Raw genomic sequence first — 19,691 nt, 5'->3', positions numbered from 1 at the left:
CGGATTGTGGACAATAAGGTTCTATGAAGGTAAATACTCAACATATTCACCACCAGCTCGTCCCACTGATCTCTCCGTAGAGAAGAAGCTCCAGAGGATCAGAGTGAATCTGGACTGGAACAGAGGAAATCTGTCGTTCTCTGATCTTGATACTAACAAACACATACACACCTTCAGACACACTTTCACTGAGAGGATGTTTCCATTGATTGGAACCAAGGATAAAGTGAAGATATTACCAGCGAATCAGATCAGTTAGAGATAAACATTATGATTATAAATGTGTATTGGGCTGTAACAACTAATCAATGTCAGTGATCATATAAATTGTAGTTTTGTCGTCATGGCGTTGGGTCAGTACGTCACTGCAACCAATGAAAACACATTTAATATCTGGTGGTGGAAGTAGATCATTGTGTTTAGAGTTTAAGACATGTTGAAGCTAGAGATGATAACTTTCTTTATAAAAGGACCTGAAGCAAGCAGGTGATGTGAGGAAACCCACCAACATCTCAGAACTGAAGTGGTTCTGTTCTGAGAAACAAGCTGCTGTAGACCACTGATCAGCAGTTACCAGAAACATTTAGTGACAAGGAGGTCACAGCAGAGACTGGACACAAGGAGGGAATGATATGAACACATGATTCATTTGATTGGGTTCTCTTTGTCTACTTTCAGGACTTGTGTTAAATCTTTTGTTTTGAGTCAATTTGTGAAGAAATGTAGAAAATTATCCCAAATGCAAATACTTTTAACCAGAACTGAACATGTACAAGTGGATGTACAAAGTGGACACGTCACTTTTAAGGTGGACTGGTTTGGTTCAGACTTGATGTAAAGTTGTTGATTTCAGAGCCGTTTGTCTCTTCAAATGAAAAGCTGCCAGATGATCCAGATGTGACTGATCTGATGATGTGAGCTGTATTTCATGTAACCTGTGATCTGCTGTCATTGTGTTGATCTACTTTCTGATAACACTGTGTGTAAGACAATAAAAAAGTGAAGAAGGAAAAGTGTTCAGACTCATAAGGAAGTGTGTTAATCTGAGATCATGTGACCTAAGTGGTGTGTTGGTTATCCAATTTCTTTATTTCTTCAAAAAAGGCAGCTGGACTTATAGAGGTTTTTGAGAAGTTGTTTCACCACTCATCCGAGTAGCTTCTTCAGTTCTAGGGGACTGGTGGGAAGTCTGAGGTTTAAAGTGCTTATTGTTAACACAACAAGCAAGTTTCAGTAGGTGTTCCTATTGCTATGTATAAATGTACCCTATTATTGTGTATTCAGTACTTTCAAATAATACACATGTTCATGTGTTTTTATTCTAAACACGTGCCTTGTACAGTTAGTAGGGGGGCGTTTTTTGGATTTTTTTTTTTTGTTCGAGTTACTAAACTAACCATTTTGGCTAAAACCAGAGTCCATACTCTTGGCATAATAATATATTAGTCTCAGTAGGTGGCTGTTGTGGAGCTGCAGTGTTTTAGCCACGAATATCTTGAAAAATGATTGCACACAGATTTGTGGATGACGTAAATGTTGAGAAGTCCACGAACAAACTGAATCTACTGACCAGCTCTTTACACCAACAATGGGAACTGAGCCACAGTTGTGAGCTGTTGCCATTTGTTATGCAAATATTGCGTGATGTCATCCGAGTTGTCCACATTGCCTTCATGTGAGTACGCAGTGTTCTCAAGAAAGGGGACAAGTTTCATTTGAAGTGAGTGGCTGGCGACTCAAAAAGACAAAATGAGCCACAGAAAACAGCAGCATCTGGGTGCACATTTGTGATGACAAAACCGGTAAAGTGTAATATTTGCCAGGGTGTTATAAAGGTATAATGGTGAACATAGCTGTCTCCAAAGCAGCTGATCTGAGTCTGATTCCTAGTCAAAGCAAAGACTTTTACCAAATTTCCCACAGGATACATAAAGTATCTAGAATCAATATTTCAGAATCATTTTAAACTTAGATATCCAACCAATATTGGTGGGATAGCTACGTTTAAAATGATTCTGATCCAAATCTTACCCTATCATTCCTAACAGTGATTATTTCCTGGATAGAAAGAGTAACCCTCACACTGGCATCTTAAAAATAAATAAATATCCAAATGAGCCAGTGTTTTGAACGGCTCTTTGAAAGGAACGGATCCACAGGATTTTTGTTTTTGTTTTTTACAAAGGTATGTGCTTTTCAAATAATATTGCAGCGTGCCTCCTTGTGTCCAAGTTTCTTAGTGAACTTCGGACTGACTAGACTCTCGACCAGTCACGGGGAACAGAGTGTAACATGCAGCTTTATGATTGGCACAGCGACGATAGCGGCGGCTCCTCCTCTTTGTGTGCAGGAGGCTTGGAGGGACGGGTCTAGGATAGTCTAGTGCTGTGAGTGAACCAGTGTCCAGCTTTAGAGAGTGAGTCCAACTTTCACCTTCCTCTGATCGATTCACTACAATATATTGGATTCATGTTTATGTGGATTTAAATTTGAAAACATAAAAAAAAAATATGAAGAATCGTCAACTGCACAAGGGGGTCCACTGTTCCTTAGCCCCATTTTTAAGATCTCTGCCTCAAAGACAACCTAAAAAATTCTTAACTTTGTGACCCGCCGGTCTAAACTTTGGACTACCATTCATTGTCGAAGGGACCAGGTTTAAGTATCGATCCTTCATGTACCTCAGACTGCAGACCCTCAAGACATCGGGTTAAATCAGATCACAGACGGACTCAATGAGGAAAAAGTGAGTTTCACAAGAACACAGAGAAAATAACTGTCCTGGTGGCAGATTGACTGATGACACAGTCTGGAAAAATAAAGTGAGTACTGACGAAACATGAAGAAGATAGTTATTATGACGTATATGAAGAATAAATGTGATACCATTTTGACAAATATTGTCAAAAACATTGTGTCAGTCTTTGACAGATTAATCTCAGAGTATTTAACACAACATAAGCACATGTCTTCTTTGTTGACTGGAACTGGAACACCTTCAGCTGACGTTTCCTCTAAGATTAAACACTGTTTTAGCAGAGGATAAGGTTCTTTAAAGGTAAATACTCAACATATTCACCATCAGCTCCTTCCACTTATCTCTCAGTATTCTCTTTTAAAGGTAATTGAATTTACAGTGATTACCCTCTTTCTATGGAATAGGTTTGTTCAGCACGGGAAAATGAACTGTCCTGACCTGTGAACTCTAAAAGAAAATGTCAGGACATCTGTCCATGAGCTGAATGTGAAGAGAAACTGGGTCATGCAGCAAGACAACGAGCCCAAGAACACAAGTGGTTCTACAAAAGAACGGTTAAAGAAGAACAAGATGAATGTTTAGGAACGGCCAAGTCAAAGTCCTGACCTTAATCCAATAGAAATGTTGTGGAAGGACCTGAAGCAAGCAGTTGATGTGAAGAAACCCACCAACATCTCAGAACTGAAGTGGTTCTGTTCTGAGGAATGGGCTAAAATTCCTCCAAGCTGTTGTAGACCACTGATCAGCAGTTACCAGAAACATTTAGTTACAAGGAGGTGTGAAAATTTTCTGATGTTTTGAGTTATTTTATCCAAAAAGCCAGAGAATACTGAATGATGTAAAAACTTTTAAACAGCTCTATTTATATGAACATACACAAACTGGAGCAATTCACTCTGCAATTAAACACCTTTAGCTGACGCTCCCTCTAAGATAAAACCTTTGGACTGAAACACTCCTGACTAACAGGTCAAAGTTCTACATTTATCAGAGTAGATCTGGTAAAGCTCCGCCCCGTCACCTGATTTACCTGAGACAAACCAGGAAACAGTTTATTCTTGTGTGAGACTAAAGAGAGACACAGACGATCAGATTCACCTTCAGACCAAACTAACACCTTCCTCTGAGTGAGTCCAGCTACAGGAGAGAAAAGTGGAAAACTACAACACTGCTGCTTCAAGCTGCTGACTCTCCACACACTGAAGGTGAGTTTGACCAAAAACAGGACTCAAAGTCAAAGGAAGTTTCAGGGAAGTTAGTAGAAGATGGAGGAGAGCCATGGCTGACTGGACTTTGTGTCTGCTGTGTTTCAGCTTCACTCAGAGATTAAATGGCTTCCAGATCAGAGGAAGATCTCTGCTGTCCGGTCTGTCAGGACGTCTTCAGACATCCTGTTCTTCTGTCATGTAGCCACAGCTTCTGTAAAGTTTGTCTGAAGAACTGGTGGAGAGAGGATCCAACACACCAGTGTCCAGTTTGTAAGAGAAGATCTTCAAGAAATGATCCACCTTTAAACTTGGTGTTGAAGAACCTGTGTGAGTCCTTCTTACAGGAGAGAGATCAGAGATCTTCAGAGTCTCTCTGCAGTCTGCACTCTGAGAAACTCAGACTCTTCTGTCTGGACCATCAGCAGCCAGTGTGTCTCGTCTGCAGAGATTCAAAAACACACTCCAACCACAGATTCAGTCCCATCGATGAAGCTGCAACAGAACTCAAAAAGAACCTTCAGGAAACTCTGGAGCACTTAAAGGAAAAGTTAAAAGTTTGTGAAGAAGTTAAAGTGAAGTTTGATGAAACAGAAAAACACATCAAGGTCCAGGCCCGACACACAGAGAGGCAGATTAAGGAGCAGTTCAAGAAGCTTCACCAGTTTCTAGCAGAGGAAGAGGAGGCCAGGATGGCTGCACTGAGGGAGGAAGAGGAGCAGAAGAGTCAGATGATGAAGGAGAAGATGGAGACTCTGAGCAGAGAGATAGCAGCTCTTTCAGACACAGTCAGAGCCACAGAGGAGGAGCTGAGAGCTGAAGATGTCTCATTCCTGGACAACTACAAGGCTGCAGTGGAAAGAGTCCAGCGCTGCCCCCTGCTGGATGATCCACAGCTGCCCTCAGGAGCTCTGATAGACCAGGCCAAACATCTGGGCAACCTGACCTTCAACATCTGGAACAAGATGAAGGACATGGTCTCCTACACTCCTGTCATTCTGGATCCAAACACTGCTCATCCAGGACTGATCTTGTCTGAAGATCTGACCAGTGTGAGAGGAGGATATAAACAACATTTTCTTGATAATCCAGAGAGGTTTGATTATTACTGTTCTGTCCTGGGCTCTGAGGGCTTTAACTCAGGGACTCACAGCTGGGATGTTGAGGTTGGAGATACCACATGGTGGACACTGGGTGTGTTAGCAGAGTCTGTCCAGAGGAAGGGCCTCATACGATCTGGATTATGGGGAATATTGTTCCATGGAATTAAAAACTCAGCATATTCACCACCAGCTCCTCCCACTGATCTCTCAGTAAAGAAGAAGCTCCAGAGGATCAGAGTGAATCTGGACTGGAACAGAGGAAATCTGTCGTTCTCTGATCTTGATACTAACACACACATACACACCTTCACACACACTTTCACTGAGAGGATGTTTCCATACATCAGAACTGGGGATGAACACCCAGTAAAGATATTACCAGTGAATCAGATCAGTTAGAGATAAACATTATGATTATAAATGTGTATTGGAATGTAACAACTAATCAATGTCAGTGATCATATAAATTGTAGTTTTGTCGTCATGGTGTTGGGTCAGTACGTCACTGCAACCAATGAAAACACATTTAATATCTGGTGGTGGAAGTAGATCATTGTGTTTAGAGTTTAAGACATGTTGAAGCTGGAGATGATAACTTTCTTTATAAAAGGACCTGAAGCAAGCAGTTGAAGTGAGGAAACATACCAACATCTTGGTGATATTGACTGGACTGATGTGTATGCTGCTGACAACCTTGAGGCCTCCTTAAATATTTTCATGGAGAGCTTCATGAAGATTGTTGATAGTGATGCCCCGATGAGAAAGTGTATTGTAAAAGCGAGACCAGCTGATTATGTTTATGGTCCAATATGTCATATATTAAATGCATGCTTAATGAAAGATGTTTTTCCCACTATCTGGAAAGAAGGTAAAATGATTCCCTTACCTAAAGATAGCAGACTAGCACTCACTGGGAAGAACAGTAGACCTATCACTATTCTCCCAGTTCTTAGTAAACTGATGGAGAGAATAGTCCACTCACAGATACAGGAATACTTTGACTGTAATGGCTTGAATAGAGATTTTCAACATGCTTACAGACATAACCATTCAAGTTGTTCCGCCCTTACAGTAATGACAGATGATTAAGGAAATGGATAATGCTAAGATGACTGGCGCTGTATTACTTGATTTTAGTGCGCCATTTGATGTCATAGATCACAATCTACTCATAGGTAATCTAGAATGCTCTGGTCTCATTCTAAGGTCTTGGATTGCGGGGTCCCACAAGGGAGCTGCCTCGGACCACTTTTATATGCTATCTTCATGAACGATTTACTGTCGGTTTTGTGTAAAGCGACTGTACAAATGTATGCTGATGATTCTACATTGTATTATGCTGCAAAAACTGTCAGCGAACTGGACAATGTTTTATCAGCTGAATTAAATATGGTTTTTGATTGGATAAAACAAAATAAGTTGGTACTGAATATCTCGAAAACTAAATCAATTATCTTGGGTCGTCTACACCAAAGATGAGTTTGAACTTGTCTGGGGAACCCATTGAACAGGTAGACAAAGAAAAATTATTGGGCACAATAACTGATAGTCGGTTGTCATGAACACATTGATACCATAGTGAAGAAGATGGGTTGTGGTATCTCCATGGTGAGGAAATGTCTTTTTTATGTCCCTACACACATTGTGGGACAGGTGACTAAATCGTTAATTTTATGTCACCTGGATTATTGTTCACCTGTATGGTCCTCAGCATTTAAGGGTCAACTAAAGAAATTACAAACTGTCCAAAACAGAGCTGCCAGGTTGGTATTACATTGTCCCATAAGAACAAATATTATCAGTATGCACCGTCAATTTTCCTGGTTAACGGCAGAGAATAGGCTGGCTTTCAATACGACTACATTTTTCAGAAGCATTGTATTTTCTTCTTGACCTGTTTTTTTATATAACCAAATTGTCAGACGCGATCAGGTTCATTCCCATTTGACTAGGTCAGCCGATGGTGGCCAGGTGATGTTACCATGTCCAAAATCAAACGGGTTAAAGAGGACAGTTATTTATTGTGCCATCAATCATTGGAATAATTGTCCACTGAATATACGTAAGCTGAATAGCAAAATATTTTTTAAGTACCGATTGAGAATGCAATATTTAAATTTGTGAGAAGGGAATGGACTGTATGAATGTAATAATGAATGTAATACTTATAAATGTAATGACTTATTTTGAATAATTACTGATGATGTTTTAATGATGTCTACAATGTTTCATTGCTTTTACATTATCATTGTTAATCATTTGTTTTTGTTTTTTTGGACCCAAGGAAGACTAGCTCGTCCCACTTTGGTGACAGCTAATGGGGATCCTTTTAACAATAAACAATAAACAGTCTCAGAACTGAAGTGGTTCTGTTCTGAGGAATGGGCTAAAATTCCTCCAAGCTGCTGTAGACCACTGATCAGCAGTTACCAGAAACATTTAGTTACAAGGAGGTCACAGCAGATACTGGAGACAAGGAGGACATGATATGAACACATGATTAATTATCTTTACTAAATTTCAGGATTTGTGTGAAAATCTGTTGATGTTTTGAGTCATTTTAATGAAGGAATGTAAATAATTCTGAAGCACTGTATGTATTAATTTTTACATAATTTTGAAATATTTACATGATTTAAGTATTTGAAGTAATAAAAATACATTAAAAAAAATGTTTTTTGTCATAATTCATGCAATAGTGGGGCATGTATAACGTGTGTTTCTGAGCTGGATAACATTTATCTCTCGTCACACCTGTCCTGATCACACCATCCTGGTTCAACCTGATAGAATTCCTTCAGTCGACATCCGTTCTGCTCTGCCGCCTGCCAGCCTCCTTTAATGCTGCAGGAAACCCCCGGAGAGCAGCTCCTGCTTTCGTCTACACGCCGACACGACCCAACAGGAAGTCTAAGGCACTAATGTCATTTTCACGCCATCTTTATGTCACCGATCTGCAGCTAATGGGGGGGATGAATCTAAATATACGCCGAAGGAAACCGGCGCCAATCGTGGGTTAGCGAATGTGCTGCGGGGGCAACGGTCATTATGATGCTTCAACCTGCCTGTGACATATTTAGAATAAATCCTACAGTTTTTTTAATTTAACACAGCGACATTTAAACTGACTCGTATCCCTCGAGAGCAGCAGCTTTCAGTAAAGTAGAGATTGGAATGACATGGCCTGACTGGTAATTTTCACATTATTAATAGAGATTTCATGGTAACTTCATAGAGCTGTAGGATTACTCTGGCTCTGATCTTCAAAACAAGACAGTTCATCGACAAAAAATTCTGCACTTTAATTTGTTTCTTATGTCATTTTTTATTTATTTATTCATTTTATTTCTGGTAGAAACCCAGCAGGTTTTCTTCTTTCTATTGTAACTTATAACTATTCCATAGTCTGTATATAAATATGGACACCACGTCTCCTCTTCCTCTCATTGGTCAAACTGACTCTATGTTCCCGGGGATACGGGCGGCGCCATCTTGTGAGTTTGGATCCAGAGTCTGATCAGTACGGTCTGAGGGCGGAGCCACGTGGAGCCGTGATATTGATGCCCCGCCCACACTTCCTCCAGACTCACTCATGTTTTAGTTTAGTTAATACTACGCTCTGCTCTACCTCCACCTGTTACGAATAAATGTTGGATTATACTCTGTACTAATTTTTCAAATATTGTTTTACAACTCTCACGGTCCCAAGCTTTATTTAGCGGCTGGCATGGCAACTGGTAGTCGCCATGATGTCACATACTGTTTCTATAGCGTCGAATAACTAACTAAAACGGAACATATCCAAAAAATTGTCATTTGAACATTCATCAACATTATATTAATTACCTAAAATGACAGAAACCATCCTTGAAAAAAAATAAAAATTGACGTGTATTTTAGTGTTTTAGTTTGGTCCAAGTCCCGCCCACAAACATGGAAGGGGTGGAGCTTATGGCCTATACTTATGGCTTACTTTTAAAGGAGCCATCCATGATTCATACACATACTTATTACATTCATATATCTACTACTGACTGTAAATATGATGCATATCCTAGCTTGGATTTTTCATTTGTTTATATTTTATAATTTGTTTTATATTGTATTTATCTTGAAGCCAAGCAACATGTTTTGTCTAGATAATGAATTAAAGCAAAAAGTTGAGAGCTCACCTTTCCGATGATGCTTCCAACTTCCTGCAGAGAAAACAGAAAGAGGAGATGTTACTGGAATAATCATCAGAGACCTCACCGATCCTACGGATGTACACGGAGACAGATTTAGTTTCAGCTACATGAATCTAACTGACGACGCTGTGCGGTGGGTCTAACCAAGAATGTGTGAGGAGAGAGACGCTCCATGAATACATTGTTTCTTCGGCATTGATCAATTTCTGGACGCAAGCTAAAATGTGTCAACGTGGATGCACCCAGTAACGTGAGTAAGTATTCATCACGAGGCTGGACGGTGGGCTTTGACCCAACTGTTTAACATCCAGCTGGTGAAAGAGGCGACCTGTAGTTTTTTGGTTTGGTTTTAGACTCTTAAATAAAAAAAGAATTAAATTGGAGTTGATTTGTTTTTCAATTAAAAAAAGCAAAAAAAACTAGAAAAATGCTAAACAAGTTAATTTACTGTCGGTCCTTTAATATATAAAAAATATGAAACCAGTGGTTATTTTATTCATAGAAAAGCAGAAGTTTTTGTAGAAGAAGAAGATGTGTCGTTGAAAGTTAATTTCAGTTTTAATGTTGTTTCTCCTCAGGTGATTTCTTGTCCTTGACTGAAGCAGGAAGTAGTCTCCATGGTGACCACTGGTCCAGGTCTCTCTGGTCCAGGAAGTAGTCTCCATGGTGACCACTGGTCCAGGTCTCTCTGGTCCAGGAAGTATTCTCCATGGTGACCATTGGTCCAGGTCTCTCTGGTCCAGGTCTCTCTGGTCCATGGATCATTGTGTTCAGCTCTAAATAAACCTGGTTCTTCTCCAGATGACCAGATACCTTGAGTCAGAAAGTCTAAACTTACATCTGAATATTGTTCCAGGGAGTCATGTCCATGCTCCGTTTAGAAAATATCTGAAATCACTGACTGATGGAAACTACTTTAGTTGGTAGATTATAAATCCTCCAGCGTACGTTAGATTTATTTTGTTTGTTTCTTTGCTTTAGCAGCACACTCTCCTCTTTCTTTATTTGTAGTTTTTGTGTCATTGTTCTTCTTTAGAATAACAAGTTCATTCCTGGAGCCACGCTCTCTCATTTTTAATTAGCTTCTGTGAATTAGTGAGCTGACGCAATTTTACTCCAACAGGAAGAAACAGAACTTTTTTCAGCTGTGGATGAATACACATGTGTTGCTCTCGTGTCTCGCTGACGTCTTTATAATTCGTCTCCTCACCTTCCCGTGCATGAGGAGGCGCAGCGTGAGCGTGACTCCCGTGGCCCCGTCTCCAAACTCCTGTTCACAGCTCATGGTAGAGGTGGTGGTGGTGTTGTGGGTGGAGGTGTGGGTGGACTCTGCCGCTGGGAGACGCATGAAGTGTCCGAGGGCCCCGAGCCGCAAGGAGCTTTCCAGAACACCAGGGAACCCTGTGGAGAACCCGGCGAGGGGAGGACGGGTTCTGGGGCGTTTGGATGGTGGAGCTGGTGTCAGGGGTGGGGCTTGGTCCTGGCTCCGGTTTCTCTTCTCTGTGGGAGGATAGAAAAGAAAATGATTAGAATATTATTTCTAAATCCACGTCCTCTTCAACCTGACGTAGCCAGACTCGGTTCTTCTCAGAATCAGAGACTCTTTAGCTTTTTCTGATCTGTGTTTGTGTTGACTATTATGTATATGGCTTGTTTTTGTTGTTTCCTTTTAAGTGCAATCTACCTACACCGATCAGCCACAACATTATGACCACTGACAGGAGACAGTTCAATGTTCTGCTGGGAAACCTCTGGACCTGGCATTCATTGGTGTGGATGTTACTTAGACATGTAGCACCCACCTAGACCAGACCAGGCACCCCCACCCCATAGCAATGACACTCCTTGATGGCTTGAGTCAGTGAAGTGTAGTTATGTGCACACACAGGTGAACACAAATGAACGACAATAAATAAAAGTCCAGAATTCCTCTGTTTCTGTTTCATTGATCCGTGCGTGGAGTCATGCAAGGTGTGGAAATGAGCATCATTTCTCAGAAGACAGTCAACAAGGCAGCGCTGTGATTTAAAAAATGAACTGGGAACCGTGTTTGGCAATGAATTAAATACAGATTTGGCCGTGGAAATGGACGTGATGATACTTTAAACATTTTTCTTTCACGTAAACAGTAAGAGAGACGCTTCACTCTCCTGTGTTTTGAACATACGCATCAATACACGTACATCTTGTAGTTTGATCGTAGTCCGTGTGTTTTCACCCGCCAGGTTCATCCTCTGCGACGTACAGGGAGGTTTGCATGAATAAACAAACAGATGTGCGCGGCTGCTGTTGTTGTTGTTGTGCGTTTCCCGTGCACACACATCGACTCTCGCCTCTACGTTTGCGCCGCGATCGTCTCCCGGTCTCATGAAAAATAAACACTCTGAGCCGAAGTAGGTCACAAACGAGATGCAGGATGTCTGGCACGCTAGACGGGCAAACACACACACACATGGGCCGAGGCAGCTTCAGCTTCAAAAAGACCACCTGAGAAAAAACAGGAAGCCGAACGAGCCAAGCTGTCAAACTGTCGCCTTCAGACGGATTATTTTCTTTTATTTTTTTTGTTCTCTGCAGAGGTCAAGTGTCCGTGTGTCTGTGTGAGCTTTAAACCCTCTCACTGTGTTGTTGTGTGCACTGGAGTGAACATTTTTGCTTGGTTGCATGGGTGGATGCATTTGCTTTTTTATCCCTGTGTGTATGTGTGTGTGCGTGTTTGTGTGTGTGTGTGGAAGCAGGAGAGAAAGATGCAAATACAGAACATATGAATTATTGAAACTCTCAGATGTTTCTGCACAGGCTTAAAACCCCCGACCCTCCCCCAGCCACTCATATACGACCACACACACACACACACACACACTCAGTTAAGCCTGTCCTTGTAGAAATGGACTCGAGGGAATAAACCATGAATCAGCCATGCATGAGGTCAGCACTGAGATAAAATGTGTGTGCGTTTCCTTGTACAGCTATCTTTCTGAGGACCTGTTGGAGTTTTACACCGTTGGAATGAAGACATTTCTGGTCGGTCCTCACTTCTTTACGAGGCTGTTTGAGGGTTAAGACTTGGTTTTAGGGTAAAGGTTCTAATCAGGTCATGTTTTGGGTAAAGGGCTAGGTAATGCATTGTGTCGATGAATGTCCTCACTAAGACACCTGTACAAACATGTGTGTACGTGTGTTCCTCTGGTTTTACTCATGTTACGGGGACTCGACACTGGAGAGGTACTCAACGTACCATTATCACCTGATTTCACAAACGCTTTACAACATTTCATGTAGACTAGGGATGTCCGATATTTCATCGTTTACGATATATCGTCAAAAACATTCCCCACGGTAAGAATATGTCATCCCGCGATAAAAACGATAAATTCCGGTAGATGACGTATATATGTGCGCGACACACTCGCAGCCCAACATGTATGGAATATTGACAAACTGACGATGGCGGAAGGCGGACCAGATACGCCGGGCAACGAGGAGCTCGTTCCTAAATGAGGTTCCACCTCCATTATCTGGTTTGGTTTTAGCCCCTTAATGCCTGAATTGATTTTTCAATTATACAAAGAAATTAAATATTTGTGTTTTTGCTTACCACTCCGCCTACAAGAAACTAGTGCTTGCAAAAGGTTCCTAGGAATTTTCTGAATGTGCACAAACCGACAGTAAAACGAATTCGCGACACTAGGCATGAAGGGGTTAAAAAGTCTGATGCGGAGCAGCAAATTACAACATGCAAGGTTTAGGTCTAACAAATAGTGCATAAAAAGGACAGTAACACCACTAATTTGTTCCACCACCTCAAACACAAGCACAAACCAGAATATGAAGAAAGACAGAAAATGTGCAAGAATGCAGAAACAGCATCGACTTCATCCAAAGAGTCCGGTAAAAAAACAACAACTCAGATAAAACTTGCCGATGCATTATAGTCAAAAAGATTAGACTGAATTGGTGTTTATTTATCGTCATTTTTATCGTTACCGTGATAAATACCAGAAATTATTATCGCCCATCCCTAATGTAGACCTCACCGACATGTAGCTACCGGCTTAAAGTGACGAAATTAAATGAAGCAGAAATTATGTTTTTTTTTTATATGTAAACCAACCAACACTTTTCTAATCTATCCGTTAGTCCGTAACTAGTGTAATGTGGATGTTTGGTGAGGTGGTAGTAGTTGATCATCATTCAGTACTACCAATTTGATTCAACAGCTCCAATAAGAAAAATAAAAAAACATAAGAGGTTTGGACTGACTAAGCGTTTGACTAATGGGAGCTGTAATAGTTGAAAATTAATTACAGCAGGTCATATTTTAAAAGGTTTGCACATAATTAGTTAAAACTATGGCTTGAACGGCTTCGGATTTTTTAAAGTCGACCAAAATGTGGTGAAAGTCGAGTAGAACACAGTAGAAACTAATGAAATCTATTTTCTTGACCTGAATACATAAAGAAGCTACGGAGGCTTTTCTAAGTTTATTGAAGCTACTGTTGACTGTAGACCACGTCAACACCATAAACACCATCAGTCTCTCGCTCTGTAAACTCTCTACCATAACTACCATCTCTATCATGGTGCATTCACTGACATCAAGGACAAAAAACTCGCTCTACAACCACAGCAACAATGTCAACTAACAGAACTGAACATAAACACATGAGCTTATCAATACTGTTCTCTACAGATATGTATAGCCTGTATAAAAACATGCAGCACCTCAGCACCATCAGCAGCATTTAATAGTAGGCCACAGCGTGTTGTTAGATGGGATAGTGTAGCAGCTAAAGGTCTAATAACTTTGTCAAATAGTTGATGTGCAGCCTCCTTCTCTCTGTTACCACAGGACGTTTGGTCAAGTTGTTAACTGACTGCTGTCCAGAGGATTTGGACCGTTCCTCTGCTAGCGTTAGCATTAGCATGTCTGTTTTGCAGTAGTACTTTAGTTGTATTTCAGGACTGACATGTCACGGTAGTATGGGCTTCATCTTTAGTGAAGTATGAACCGATGACCCACTGGGCTCCTCACCTGTCTTCTAGGAGGCGGCCATGTTGTTATGGTCACATGATCAGTGACTAGTCCACATGATGCTTAAAGAGTCATGGTACAGCAGTGAAGTCGACTACAAGCCCTAGTTTAAACAGAAACAAGGCAAACCTGTCGTACAAAAAGCTCTGCAGCTTCACACGGTTAAGGCCATTTGCTAAAATAAAAAAACTCTCTCCCTGCCGTCATCGCTGTGATGTTTCAGGACGACGTCGCGGAGGAGACTCTGGATGGGAAACTCTGACGCCTCAGTGTGTCCTCGTTCTTAATGATCATCAGCCTCCACTGGAGTCTTTCATATCAAAGCAAGTCATGGGAGATTTCTCCGGAAGAAATGACCAAAGAGTGAAAGAGAGAGTCTGTACATGAATATAAAACAGAAAGAGAGAGAGAGAGATGGAGAGGGAGGAAGAGAGGCAAGAGAAGAAACTATAAGAGAAAGAACAGAAAGAGAGGGAGGAGAATAAACAGAGGCGTCAGAACGTCGTCTGAATACGCTTCACGGCCGTGCGGTGAATTACTGTGTTGGATTTAATTACCAGGTGGGCAGGCCTGATTGATTCTGGCCGGCAACAACTCATTCCTTAAAGGTGGTTGGATTAAAACGGAAGCCGACTGATTTAAATCATACGACGGTCGGCAGCGTCGTCAGGGACGACCTGCGAGTAGAAGGAGATGTTAATGTCTCCAAATCAAGACCTCGGTGAGAGATGTGTGTGTTCTGACCTCGTTTCCTGTTTAGGCGACAACAACAACAACAAAAAAAATAGTGGCGTATTTCTCTAGTTAGTAACGAGATGGCTGCACCAACCTTATGCTACTAGCTTATTGAGGGACTGTTTTAGCCGTTATCCTTCCAGACTGTTACGTGGACGGTTGCCAGGTCACCAAAATATGATCTTTAGCTAATAGCATTACCTACTCTCTGTCTGCAGCACTTTGGAACAGCATCTATCTTCTGGTAAAACCTATTTGGTGCAGGGTTTCTTCTCCTGTTTGATTTCAAGGCACAGTTTACAGAAGCACGACTCACCATGAGGTCAGTGTATAAAAGCTTAGCAGAGTGTTGTTGCCACAATTCAGAAACGTGCAAACATGGACTAATTATTTTTAATCTTTTAGATCAACAGCTATGCTTTCTGTTCATTTTTTTTAAGAATCTATATTTTCAGTTTTTACTTTAACAAATGAACAAACTAATAAATCTGTTCTGAAATCTGTAGAAGAACCCTAACGCTAGACTAAAACAACACAGCTTTGGATAATCAGTCGTCTCTCGTCAGGACACTTTGGAAAATCAAATCAGGCTCCAAATTATTAATTTTCCAAACTTTATAAAATCGATCAGACTATTTCAGATGTTTTCATTTCATAGAGTGAAGAGTAGAAATACAGCAGATGTAGAAATGTCTTCAACCGTGAATGTGCTGTTGAATAAATTTCTGGATGACTCTGCAGGAAATGATCAGATCTAACGACTGCTTCTAACTACCAGCTGATTCAACAAAGAGGTGGAGCATGACTGGAGCCGAGGCTAAAGACAGCTAGCAGCCTGTGAGGACACCGGCCTGTCAATCAAAGAGGCCACGCCCCTTAATTCTGCAGAACTTTAATCCTCGATCTAATTTAAAACAGGTGAATTGTAGAAACATCAGTTTTAGCATCAGGATGGAGACATGTCTGTTTAACATGGAGGTCTATGGCTCACAGGTGGAGCCTCTAGTGGACGATGGAGGAACTGCAGCTTGTTCCACTTCTTTTCAGACTTTTTTACATTTGGTCAAAAACGTTTCAGTGAAATCGTTGCTGTCTAAACTCCACCTCAGCGTTTAGTCCATGTGGATGAACACATGAGTCTGGAACAATGATGTCATGGCATGGGGCGACCGAGGGGCACAGAGAGAGAGAGAGAGAGAGAGAGAGAGAGAGAGAGAGAGAGAGAGAGAGAGAGAGAGAGAGAGAGAGAGAGATAGAAAGAGAGTGACATCACCACCAGTGCATGTGTTTGTCTGACGCCATCGCTATTTAAAGACAACAGAGCCCGAAGAGGAGGAAGAGGAGGAAGAGGAGGAGGGAGGGGAGAACAACAAAGAGAGAGGGAGGATAAAAAGCTGTTTTAAACTTTAGATCTTTACTTATAATAACCTGACACGCCGCCCAGCTGAGAGAGAGAGTGGGCGAGAGACACAGAGACACATAGAGGGAGGTCATTTTGTGCCACGAGTCTGTCCCACTCTGCCGGCTCTGTTGGTAATCACTGTAATTACCAGGACAGGGTAATGCTAGGATGCTACAGCTAACGGCTAATGATGCCGGAGCGGTTTACACGGGGGAAGACAAAGAGCCGGGACGGTGACGCAAACTTAAAACACAAGCTGAACCTGCAGACAGCTGCTGCGGGACAGATGAAGTCCTCCCTGGTTTAAAGCTTCTGGCGTCCACAAGGCGGTTTTAGCCCCAAATTATTGTCGGGAAAAATGTGCAGAGGCCACTTTGACTAAACTCTGGAGCTAAAAGTAGCTGGTGGCGTCTGGTTCATGGCAGCGTGGCGCTGTGTGACAGCTCAGGAAATGATTTTCTACACGTCAGCTATGAGGCTGCGTATCGCTGCTGATTTCCTGAGTAGATTTCATCCAGATTCACGAGGATTCATTTAGAGACGTTTCACTTTCAAACAACAGATTTTCATATTTCCCCTCTAGTTTCACATCTAGTCTGCGTCTTGTCTTTAGTCCGGCCGTCTGGTCAAAGCGGCTACGTTAAAGAACGACTGAGTGCAGCTCTGGGACGTCTTCCTGGAGAGACATTTGTCTCAACCTGTCAACCAATACCTTCCTCCGTGACGACAGCTGGTCAGTCCTCTCTCAGGGACGGACTTTTTCATTCGCATCAATTAACTGATTAATTTCCAGATCAGAGTATCGCGACTGGTTTGCTCAGTCAGTTTGACTCGTTTAAAGATATTTCAGATTCAAAGAAAGAGATTTCCTCCAAACTAACGGTCTCACAGGTTCCAGACGTTTGCGGCGTCTCCTCCATCGTCTCTTTCTTGTGTCTTTGCTTTAGTTCGTCTCTTCTCTGCGTCAGACTTTTTAAATCCTGATGTTATGGGCGGCGGTGAATTAACCAAAAGACGCAGAAAATAATGAACAGACTGAGATAATATTGGTCTGTAGCTGCTCTAATGTTGATGACGTTTTACCTGCAGATCGGTCGCAGCAGTGACTGAGATATTAGACTTTATTCATCCACAAGGGAAACTGTTTGGTCACAGTAGCTTAGTTACACAGAAAAAACACTAAAATAAAGTTAAAAGTATAAACTAATAATAGTAAATAAAATAAAAAAATTACGAAAATAAAATAAAACAGTATGACAAAAATTTACAAATTTTGTATATGGACAAATGTACAAGAAATAGAGACAGAAGTAAATGTAAAACAGTAGTAGTAGTAGTAGTATTAGAAGTAAATGTATTTTAGCTTCAGATGTGCCTGTGTAATCATTTCTACTACAATCAAATCCAGTAGAAGGCGGCTGACCTCCTGTCCAATCAGGTTTCACCTCCAAGGCCAACCTATTTCCATAGTCTGGTTAACATTTACATGCTGTCAGTGTTTGTGTGTGTTGAAGAGAAAGAACTATCAGCTTGAGTCCTGATGAATGAGGACGGATGTGTGTCTAAAAGCATAGACTGTATATAAATATGGACACCACGTCTCCTCTTCCTCTCATTGGTCCAGAGCATAGTCTGTATATAAACATGGACACCACGTCTCCTCTTCCTCTCATTGGTCAAACTGACTCTATCTTCCCGGGGTTACGGGCGGCGCCATCTTGTGAGTTTGGATCCAGAGTCTGATCAGTACAGTCTGAGGGCGGAGCCACGTGGAGCCGTGATATTGATGCCCCGCCCACACTTCCTCCAGACTCACTCATGTTTTATATTAGTTAATACTACGCTCTGCTCTACCTCCACCTGCTACAAGGAGATGATGGATTAGACACTGGACTTGTTTATTAATTTATTTTACAACTACAGGACTGCTTTACGAGGCAGTTGTCATGGCAACATTATGTCACATCCTGTTTCTACAGCGTCAAATAACTAAAATGAAACTTATCCAAACAATTGACACTTGAACATTCATCAACATTACATCAACTACCTAAAATGACAGAAACTAACCTTGAAAAACATAATTTGATGTGTATTTTAGTGTTTTAGTTTGATGCAAGTCCCGCCCACAAACATGGAGGGGGTGGAGCTTATGACCTATTCTGCAGCCAGCCACCAGGGGGAGCTCTACTTGATCTGACTTCACTTTAGAGGAGCTGCTCCACCGTCCATCTTTACACCGTCCAATCAGGTTTCACCTCCAAGGCCAACCTATTTCCATAGTCTGGTTAACATTTACATGTTGTCAGTGTGTTTGTGTGTGTTGAAGAGAAAGAACTGAAAAAGAACACGTCACCTTTTAAACTATCAGCTCGAGTCCTGATGAACGAGGATGGATGTGTGTCTGTTCATGTTTATTCATGTCACCCTGCTGTGTGTGTGTGTGTGTGTGTGTGTGTGTGTGTGTGTGTGTGTGTGTTTTGACAGGTAAATGACAGTAGTGACCTTGTCATATTTATTTAGGGCTACACACACACACACACATGGACAGACAAAGCACAAAGCAATATGCGAGTCCACTCCGACACACACACACACACACACACACACACACACACACTGGCATGCACACACGGGCAAACACACAAACTCAGACACAAATAGAGCGGAAAACATGTGCTGCCTGCACACACAGGCCGGCCTGCCAAAACCACTTACACACAGCCAGGCTTACAGCACACACACACACACACACTCAGAAGAGGCTGACTGTGTGTGGTTGAGTCACAAATGAAGCTTGGACGAGAAAGTAGAAAGAGAGAGAGAGACGCACACTTGACTGGACGAGTGTCTGCAAAGAGACAGAGGAAGACACAACGAGACATGGAGCTACAGTGAAGTAAGGTCCTAAGGTTTGGTTCTGATCTGCTGCCCTGACCCCACTAATGTTCCTCATGTGCACCAATCAGCCACAACATTATGACCATCTTGTGACAGTTCAGTGTTCTGCTGGGAAACTTCTGGACCTGGCATTCATTGGTGTGGATGTTACTGAGACATGTAGCACCCACCTAGACCAGAGCAGGCACCCCCACCCCATAGCAATGACACTCCTTGAGGCTCTTACATCAAAACACAGCAACAAGAGAAGCGAGGAAACGGGCTTCTTTGTTTCGGAGCAGAAATAAATCTCTGCAATTCTATTTTTAAAGCTCCTTTCTGAGTTACACGTTTAAATAATCCCACACAAGTTTCAGTCACTTGCT

The 19,691-nt window shown here is 41.7% G+C and overlaps 2 protein-coding genes across 2 annotated transcripts in view; one reads left to right on the top strand and one right to left on the bottom strand.

The window, feature by feature from the left end:
* LOC311486864 (poly(rC)-binding protein 3-like) overlaps positions 1 to 19,691 on the bottom strand; it is a 123,519-nt gene that overhangs the window by 49,682 nt on the left and 54,146 nt on the right. Inside the window, exons 3-4 of the mRNA XM_084542882.1 lie at positions 10,464 to 10,753; positions 9,239 to 9,262 (exon numbers count right to left, since the gene is read on the bottom strand). Coding sequence (XP_084399008.1) covers positions 9,239 to 9,262; positions 10,464 to 10,601 — 162 coding nt within the window. The 5' untranslated portion in view covers positions 10,602 to 10,753. The remainder of the gene's footprint in view (positions 1 to 9,238; positions 9,263 to 10,463; positions 10,754 to 19,691) is intronic.
* On the top strand, positions 4,072 to 5,465 carry LOC311487426 (E3 ubiquitin-protein ligase TRIM35-like; the record flags this gene model as incomplete). Its single annotated transcript, XM_084543693.1, has 1 exon — positions 4,072 to 5,465. Exon 1 carries the CDS (start codon positions 4,089 to 4,091, stop codon positions 5,463 to 5,465), a length of 1,377 nt encoding a protein of 458 aa, XP_084399819.1. The 5' UTR covers positions 4,072 to 4,088.

Source organism: Chelon labrosus (assembly GCF_963514085.1).
Source record: "Chelon labrosus genome assembly, chromosome: 4".
In the NCBI taxonomy this organism is placed as follows: Eukaryota; Metazoa; Chordata; class Actinopteri; order Mugiliformes; family Mugilidae; genus Chelon; species Chelon labrosus.
This window is presented reverse-complemented; position numbering and strand designations above follow the sequence as displayed.